The sequence below is a fragment of the Rhinolophus hipposideros genome, assembly GCF_964194185.1.
Source record: "Rhinolophus hipposideros genome assembly, chromosome: 20".
NCBI lineage: Eukaryota > Metazoa > Chordata > Mammalia > Chiroptera > Rhinolophidae > Rhinolophus > Rhinolophus hipposideros.
The window spans coordinates 32,735,059-32,744,333 of record NC_138066.1 but is presented as its reverse complement, the minus strand read 5'-3'; the positions used below and the strand labels follow the sequence as shown (position 1 = coordinate 32,744,333).

General features: G+C 44.8%; 1 protein-coding gene across 2 annotated transcripts; it reads right to left on the bottom strand.

The window, feature by feature from the left end:
* Window positions 1-394: 394 nt before the first annotated feature.
* Window positions 395-7,631, bottom strand: SNF8 (SNF8 subunit of ESCRT-II). 2 transcript variants are annotated; one of them, XM_081027666.1, is made up of 8 exons: window positions 7,476-7,631; window positions 7,059-7,109; window positions 5,561-5,699; window positions 4,590-4,694; window positions 3,996-4,068; window positions 2,967-3,108; window positions 1,987-2,061; window positions 395-955 (listed from the first exon to the last, which is right to left on the bottom strand). In XM_081027666.1, exons 1-8 carry the CDS (start codon window positions 7,527-7,529, stop codon window positions 818-820), a joined length of 777 nt encoding a protein of 258 aa, XP_080883792.1. In that variant the 5' UTR covers window positions 7,530-7,631; the 3' UTR covers window positions 395-817. The 2 variants fall into 2 exon arrangements, with proteins under 2 accessions (XP_080883792.1, XP_080883793.1); XM_081027667.1 differs by lacking the exons at window positions 7,059-7,109; window positions 7,476-7,631 and adding an exon at window positions 6,425-6,559 and having other exon boundaries at window positions 722-955.
* Between the last annotated feature and the right edge of the window lie 1,644 nt (window positions 7,632-9,275).

Genomic DNA, 9,275 nt, shown 5'->3' with positions numbered 1-9,275 from the left:
TTTGGCTCTGCTTCAGCTGGTGGTCTCTGGTAAATTAGATTCCTCACCTGCAAAGTTAAAGATACCTACTTCTTTTAAAGTGGGTGTGAGGAATAAAAGAGGTGTATATAGAACTGGGCAGAGTTAGGTGTTCAGTTAGTGATTTCCTTTCCCACCACTAAAACTAGAAGGATTTGGTGATCAGTCCAGAAAGGAAAGCTAGTAGGGAATTTGAGAAACAATACTACATTCACTATTGGTTAACTCCCCTCAAATTCCATTGTTTTCTTCCCTCTAACCATCATTTTAACATTAATCTCTATTTCCTTCACACTCATAGCTGAGTCTGTCATAACCTGGAATCTCTACAGAGGGAGCTGAAGAGTGAATATTCACTAGTCCATTACAATCTGCTCATTTGACATAAGGAACATTTTATAAGAAAGAGGTTTGAATTAACAGGCTGTAATCTATGTCTCAGGGCTACAAAGAGTAGACTGTCTAGCCAGGAGACAGATGGCCTTCATTCTCGGCCCAGCTCTGTCATGGACTTGTAGGTGACTTGTGCAAGTCATTGTATACATACTCGCTGTTACGTTACTCAGGTTATCCTTACTGGATAAATGAGGTTTTCTCCAATAAAGATGCAATGTGAAGGCACTTTAAAAAAATAAAATAATGGGTGAAGAACACTGGGGGAAGAAAAAAACTTGGAACATTATTTTCTGTGGTTTTTTTTTTTTTTTTTTTTTTTTTTTAAACAAAGTCCAGGTTTTATTCACCAACAGTTTCTCCCTCTTCTCCCTGCCTACTCTGTGCCCCTTCCACACTCCCAGAGTCAGGGGAGGGCTTCTCTGGCCTCCTCAGCTGTGATCTCCTGGGAATAGAGGTCAGTGAAGAGAGCTGGCAGCCAGTAGTGGGCTTCCCCTGGGGCCTGCAGGTCCAGCCAAGCCAGCCCTTCCTTCAACAGGTGTTCCTGGAAGGAAAAGGTAGGAAGCGTCACTTGAGAAAGGGGAGTTTCCACAAAATAAACAATGCTCGTACCTATTTTGGCTTCAATGGGATTTTCAAACTATATCAAATCTACATGAGTGCCTTCACACATTTCAACCAAACTGGAATGATCTGGTCTTGACCTCTGCCTGAGGTATGAAAAATGCCACCAAGTCATTTAACCCGTGCAGCTGGAAAAGTGGGTAAAGACAAGCAAGAGTGGGATGCTGTGGAAGGAATGTAGGGCCACAGAAGTATTTGCTATTTGGCCTTGAGCAAATCACTGACTCCATTCCCTGAAATAAAAGGGAGATCACTACCTTTCAGTTAGCTTACTAGGTAATAGGCAGATGTGGGTAAACCTTTTTGGAGAAGTTAATGGAAGGAGCATAGTATCAGAATGGAGTCAGCTCCTACAGCTGGAAATAGGTGTAAGATGGGTTGGTTCTGCTCGATACCAATAAAGAGATGTGTATGTTATCCTTTACAGATGAAATTGAGTCTATAGATTAATTGTATGGATGAGGAAGAAGGCACTAAAATCCTACATTTCCATCCTACTCTTCACAACATCATCTTTTCATGAGTACCATGAAATTTGTATATATAAAACTATATGCAATAGTATATAATTATAGATATATATGCAACTCTATAATTATAGATATGTAATTACCCTAGGTAGTCAATAATTTCCCCCACTGAATTACTTCTAGTACAAACTACATTAACCATCTGACCAGGCTCTACAGGTTAGGAGCAAGAGGTGTTGGTGATCCCCCTGTAGCAGTGGCAGCTTGGTTTTACACCGTGTCAGGGTTAGAAGCCTGTCTTGTGAGTTCTGCCTCTCGGTGCCCTCTTCAGAGAAATGCCGGGGTTACTTCTAGTGTGGCAGCAGTAGCCTTTGAGGCAAGAGGCCAGCAGAACAAGGCTGAAGCTCCTGTGTGGTTCCTATCCACCCACCTCCTCCCATCTGGGGCCCATCTTTTCTGGGCCATTGCAAAAGTCACATACCAGCACTTGTCGCGCTCGCTCTGTCTCCCATTTAAGACTGGCTTTGATATCACTGACAGTCACGTAGCCACTTTTCTGAAGGAAGGAGGAATGGGGATTGAGTCAGTTAAAGAGTGTGCTTTCCCTTAGAACCCAGCATCTGCCCAGGGACAATTGATTTATCCAGAAAGGAGGAGGAACTGCCCTTGGGCAGAGAAAGCCTAAGAGCATAGAAAAAGAATGTTTGGAGGTCCCAGCAGAGAAGAGGTAGGAAGAAGAAAAGGTGACTTTCGAGGTGACGGGTTGAGAGGTTCAGTCTTACAATGGAGTCCCTGGTACTAAAATGTTCATTTAGACTTTCTCAAAGAACTCTATAGAGTATGACAAAGGAAGAGTAAGAATGATTAATTGATAGGAAGAAATAGTGATAATCATTAACTTCGTAATCTGAAATGTTTATTCAGCCCCTACTCTGCCTCACCCTATCCCCCAATCAAGAAAAGCTCATCCCTTATTTAGGTTTGTTCTACATTACAGAATTAAAACTGAACATGCCTTTCCTAAATACATGGTAAGGATTTCAGGGAGGATGTATATGCTTAAGGCATGCTGAGGGAACGGGGATGGCAAACAAGATTAAACATTTGTTTTAAATGATCCATAAAAGTATTTTTAAGAAGACATCCAAGAAGAACCTGTCTACCCAAGGAAACAGTTGTCTGCATGTCTGTCTGCTCCACTAGACTGTAAGCTCCTTGAGAGCAGGAACTATATGGTACCCATCTTTCTATGGCCCACAGCCTAGCCCAGTGCTTTGCACTGTAGCTGCTCAATAAATGTCTGCTAAATAAGCACAGGTCTGAGTGCATCCATCCATTACAGTTCAGCGTAAAGACCTGAGTGATGGGGAAGAGATCAGAGGTGCTCCAGAATCACCCCCAGGCTGTCCCTTACATGCGCATGCGCCCACACGCACGCACACACACACACACACACTGTACCTCTGCCAGCTGCAGCACCACTGTGTGATCCATATTAAGCTCAGCTGGAACAGACTGAATGAGGTAAGTGCCGCCCACAGGGATGATGCCGAAGCCAGTGCCAAGTACTTTTAGTTTCTTGATGGCCCTGATCAGGTCGTCTCTGAGGGGAGGGAGAACTGCTTAAAGACCTTTGACAGACTAGACCCAGCCACAATGCAGTTTCCGCTCTGCCCTGGGTAGGGTACCCTGATAGAAGACTCAAAAGACTGCACAACGTTTAACTATGTCAGTAAAAAGGGAGGGTTAAAGAGCCCCAAATGCTTGGACATTCAAGGGAGAGGGATGGTCAGGTTCTCCACTCAGCAAACCATTCCAACATGGGACAGAGGTAAAAAAATATGCCTACAGGAGCCCATCAGGAAATGGGAATGAATGAGCTAAAGAAGAGACAACACAAGGTAGTGTGAACTATGGCAAAATAGAGAATGCATATCCCATTTTAAAGGGTGCAACTCAAAGTGATTATTGATTGCCGTGTGGAAATTGAGACCCAGTACTGCCAGATTTTCTTATTTCTTAGTTGACAACTGAAATTACGGAAAGGGAAAACCTACACGTCAATGTGTAGATCACATACCCAGCCCACATATTGACAAACCTTTTTTACGTTTCCTCAAATTGGAGTCACACACAGGCTGCTGAACCAGGTCAATTTATACCCCATCTTCTGACCCTAGCCTCTCTCAGTCCCTGCTCTATTCAGCCCCAAAAATGTTAAAAACAAAAACAAAACATATGTATCCATGAAAATACTTAGAAGAAACTATATCAAAAAGTTTAACAGTAGTAATATCTCAGTTGAGAAATAATGGGTGTGTTTTTTTAATCTATTTTCTATTTTTTTAAATAAAAACTTTTTTCTGATCATAAAGGGGAATAAAAGTGACTCCTACACTATCCTAGACATACAAGCAATGAGGAGAAAAGATATCCATCTAATTTTCAAAGACCTTTCTATAGTCCAAGGGGTTGGAAGGCAAGACCTACTGGCTGACATCCTGGGCGAATTTGCCCCTTCCTTTTAACACCTGTTGATGTAGTTCCTCCAGAGTTATCAGACCTATTGGAGAAGGGACAGAAAGGAGAGAAAGGATTACTTTTATGGCTAAAAAACCCAAACCAAAGGCAGTATCATCTTTGAAAAACTAAATGTTCTCTTGACATCAAGGCCATGTCTACAGCCAATGATCTATAACTGGTTTTAGGTTTTCTTTCTTAACTTCAACACAGACTATTTAATGTGCTTATTAAGATGAGACCACTGGATGACCATTTTTAAGGTCACATTTTAGACAGTACATACAGTTATTTCCTACCTCCCTACTATTGTTTACAATGACTAGGGGCTAGACCTTCCTGGCCAAAAATCTTTGGAGAACAGAGACAATCATTCAGGTAATTCCACTTACCCTTGGCCATGGAGTCAACTATATGAAGTAGCTAAGATGCTTCTAAGACCTAACAGCTTCTCAGGACCTTACTGGCCTGCAGATTGCAGGATGGGGAAGAAGATCATCTTTCAAGGTTTTCTCCTTCTCAGAGAAGTCCAATGCCCAGTCCACAGGACCTAGCCACCCTCACCTCCATTCCGGTGCTTCAGGGCCAGGCACACTTCGACAATCTGGACTCCTAGTTCATAATAGAAGTCTCCCACACCTAGCATCTCAGACCAAAATCCTTTTCCAGCTAAAAGACAGAAAAACAAAAGCTACGTTATTCATTAGTTATATCTTTTCTTTCAAAGCTAGGTTAAAATATCTATCCTATGGGAAGTCTTCTCTTCTTAGCCTAAGTCCTTCTGCTTTATTTAGTACTCAGGATCCTCAATATAATCTGACTCTCGGTAATTCCTGCTAAACAACAGGCTCAGACAGTTCTAAAGCACAATAACTGAGTAAAAGGCATTTCTATTTGGCTGCTAATTCTGGCTCGGGATACTATAAAAATGAGTTTTCCTTTCCCAAAGCATACAATGAAATATAATGGGACATATGGTCTAGACAAGAGAATCTGCAGACCTAGCATTCAAAAATCCATTAAAGACAGTATTTTATTGAGTGAAAATGCAGGTTACAGAGTTGGATTATAGCATAATCCCACGTATGTAATAAAAAAAAAGTGTATAATTATGATGAAGGTGTCAAAAAAAAAAAAAGATACACCCTAAACTGTTAACAGTACTTTATCTCTACAATTATAGGACAGGGTCAGAAGACTTCTACTTTCTCCTTTTCTTTTCCCTCCTTTATTGACTGCATGATCACATACTACTTTTATTAAAACTAAATATTTTTAATAAAGGGGGAAAATAGCCATAAAAAGTTCCACTGTAGTTCACTCAAAGGAGAATGATGTACACTGGCTTCTCAGCCTGCACTCCAGCCTCGCCATCTTCCCTATCAAACTGAGCACTCAGTCATCCTGCTAGGCATGCCCTAAAGACAACACTCTGTATCTCCCTGCAGGCCCTTCTAGAAGATGCCCCAACACCGGTGATAACAGCTCGGTAGCTTCTGTCCCTCTGGAATCCTAGAACACAGACAACAACTTACAGGCCAAAGGATCAACCCCAATGGTGGCACACATGTCCTGGAACTGCACCCGGAACTCAGGGTTCTTCCGTATTTCTTGCTTGTGCTTGCTGGCAAATTCCTCCAGGTTGGTCTTGAACATGTCCAACTGCTTCGACATCTGAAGGATGGACAAGGGGAGGTTAGTGGCAGCCCAGCCAGATGATAATTAAAATACCAAAAATAGGTCCCTGGCCCAGTGGCAAGGCAAAGGCTGCAATAAGCTATCTGCTCAGGCCACTATGATGCTGTTTTGTGTTCCCTCTCTTTTGATCCCTGCCACTCCTTCACAGTTCTGTTGTCAGCAGAAATGAGATGTTACAATGTTTCCTCAATTCTAAAATACATTTTTTTTCATGTGTTCCTTTTCTAAAGTCAGGATACATCTAACAATCAACATGCATATCTCATGTGTTGCTTCTTTTTCCCAGAAAAACTATTATTAAATTGAAGGTGCACCTAATAATCCATTTTGTCTTAAAAATGAGGAAATGCAGCATTCACGCAGTGGGAAATCTTCAGCCACTGACAGAAAGGCTAGATAGGAGAAAAAGGAAGCCTGGCATAAATTAGGTGTGCAGTGCCTGTTTAATCTAAGTCATGGACCTGCTTGAAGATCAACTCCAGCTAAAGAATCCCTGAGGAAGGGCTAAGGGTCTACACATTACATTCCAAAGCTAAATACAAAATGGTTTGGGGGTTTTCTGACTTCCAACTCGCCTCACTGCTTCTCACAAAGCCTATCTTCTAACCCACTAAAAGTAACCACTTCTGGCCCCGCGTCTCCGCATTTGCTATTTGCTAACTTCCACATTATTACAGTCACCATTTCCAGTTGTTTCCTACCTGTCATCTCTCCGATGAGTAGGAGATTTGAAGAGCACAGCCTATGTCTACTATCTTTCCTCAGTTCGAGGGCTCATTTCCCTGCTTAACTGCCTTCTCTTCTTCACCAGTCACAAAAACTGAGTAAATTCTAGGAATGCACAGAAAAGGAGAAAGACACACACTTCTGGTATGCACCTAGGTGTGATGGTGGTGGCGGTGGGTGCCACGGGGTAGGTAATATTTTCATGTTTTTTCAGGCATTTAAAGTAAAAACTTCAAAAGACCTAAATCAAACAGCTCTACCACTTGCTAACCATGCAACCTGGGATAAATTACTTCACACCTCAAGGTCCTCAGTTTTAATCTAAGAAGAACAGTGTTCCTTCCTGATAGGATTGTCGGAAAGAATGAACAAGACAGTCTAGGTAAAGAAAATGGACACCTGCCTGGGACGCTGTCAGCTTGTGATCACTCAAAGATATTAGCTATCGTTATTATTGGCCAGTCGCCTAAAAGATCCGAGCAGTCCGGAATCGGGATTTGCCAAATACCCTCTTTCTGCTTCAACCCAAATCATCTAGTTGACATCGAAGGTGTCTTGTCCAGCCCTGTGGGGTCTCCCTTCCTTCATGGAGCCTGCCACCCGACTCACCTGGGCCAGCTGGTCCTCAGCCAAGACTGTCCCTCGCTCCTTATACTTGGCCTGTCAGACAAAGAGATCAGCATGAGTTAGGAAGAGTGGGTGCTGGGGGCTCCCACTTGTACCGCCTCAGCTGAAGTATGAAAAGAGGAGGGTCTCTCTTAAATGGTTTTTCCTAGGGAGAGAGATGAGGAAGTAGAATGGACGGCTCGTCTGTAGTCAAATTTGGGCAAGTGGGAGAAAGGGCTGGTGGATCTGGCGACGCTGGCACTCCAATCCACCGGAAGCTGGAGAAACTCCGTTCCCAGGAACCCGACAAGCCCGTGTCAGACTCTGTTGGGAGGCAATTTGAGGGTACAGAGCTCTGCTCCAGGGACTTCAGTCTCCCGCGGGTCAGGGGTAGCTGTGGGTCCGCCTTCTTCCCCTCACCTCGGCAAGCTTCTTCTTGGCGATGGCGCCGGCTCCCACCCCGCGGCGGTGCATCCCCGCCTTGGGCCCGCAGGCCGCCCCGCCGCCGGGACCCCGGGTTTCTGCTTCCCGGGATCCGCCGCCGGCTCCCCAACGCGGAAGCGCGGTGCGCGCGTCATCTCCGCGCGCCGGAAGCTACGCTTCGACTTCCTGCCGCGGGGCTGCAGGTCTCCCACCGCCAGGGGCTCGGGCCCCGCCTCCTGTTGGTGGCCGGGTTCCGCGACGCCGTGGAGCGAGGAGGGCGCGGGGTCGGGACCCGGAGACCCAGTTGCTTTTGTGCGGCCCCGCGCTCCCCACCCAAGTGGACGCCTCGGACCTTCTTACCTTTACACCACTGCTCCACCACCGCCACCACCGCCACTAGTGGCCATTGGCCGCCTACTATGTGCTAGGCGTGGAGTTGGGCTCCCAGGCTTCCACGTAGAGCACAAACCAGAATCCATTCTACGCGAATGGAGCTTACTTGTGAGAGTCACACGCAGGAATTGTGACTGGCGAAGGCTTTACAGTTAAGAACTTGGCCTCCGGAATTGCATTGCCTGGCTCCGTAGCTCACTTCCACGGCATGTGGTCCCGTAACTTGAGGCAAATTCCTCCATCTCTTGTGTTCCAGTTTCCACCGTTGTGACAGAGGAATACCTACTGACGAAGTTGTGAGGATTATGTCATAAAATATCTAACAAAGCATTTAGTGTAATGCGTGGCACATAAGTAGTAAATATCAGCTACAATGATTACTCATCAGACCTGGGGTGGTTATAGTCACCTGTGTGTTCAATTCCATAGGTGACTTCCATTACGGAGTCAAAGAAGGAGCTAATGGAGAATTAAGTCAGTGAGTAATATCATTTTGTTTTGGTTTTGTTTTAGAATTTGTGGCAACCTAGACTTGAGTCACTTTTAGCAATCTAAACTAGAAATAGTGAGGGCTAGAACTAAGATAGTGTGTCATGCGGGGCGTCCGGCGGGGTCTCTTCTCCCGCTCCCCACATAAGAACGCAGGACACGGTGAGGCCAAAAAGGAACACCCACGGAGCCATAGGTAGTATTATAGATAATACTACTATATTATCGCTGGCAGCATCCGCCTCTCTGCAATCCGCTCTTGCTAGCCCCCATTCTTTCTGCTAGCGTAGCCACAGCCGTTATATTAGTGGCCAATGGCTTACAGGTTACAGCTGACGGCCAACTAGCCACAGCTGCTGGCCATCTGCTCACAGTTAATGGCCATTTACTACCCGAGCCAGCACCTTTCTATGTGAGGCCGAGAGCCTGGAAGCTGTTTTTTGGGGCTTTGTCCCCACATAGTGACAGTAAGGATAGAAAGAATGGTGTAAATTCAGGAGACAGTAAGAAGGTAGAATGGTAACACTGTTTAGCTAGGGGCAGAATGAGTGGGGAAAGTCAGCAGGATGCTCAGTTTTCTGGCTTGGACAACTGTGTACCACTGGGGGAGGGGGAAACACAGCATGAAGTTGCAGAAATAATTAGGAGTAGTTTTGAACATGTGAAAATTGAGGTCTGTGGGTCATCACAGGAGAGAGAACCAATTGTCATTTGGATGTACTGTTATAAAATTCTACAGAAAGGGCTGGGCTGGGCTACAGATCAAGGTGAAATCATGACTATGAATAATGCTACCAAAGAGGTTTTGAGTAAAAAGATACTAAGAGGATAGGAGCAGAGCTTGGTAGCAGGATATTTAGTTGCTATTTTTAGCCATAAGGGATGATGGAGCCATGAGCCCTATGAGCCTGGGTC

Bases quoted from the DNA above. Each gene is read 5' to 3' on its own strand.
- SNF8 (XM_081027666.1), bottom strand. From the start codon at position 7,529: ATGCACCGCCGCGGGGTGGGAGCCGGCGCCATCGCCAAGAAGAAGCTT. The intron at 7,110-7,475 runs GTGAGGGGAAGA...TTTGTCTGACAG, and splicing joins CCAAGAAGAAGCTTGCCGAG to GCCAAGTATAAGGAGCGAGG. The intron at 4,695-5,560 runs GTAAGTTGTTGT...TCTGTCTTTTAG, and splicing joins TGGGGTTGATCCTTTGGCCT to CTGGAAAAGGATTTTGGTCT.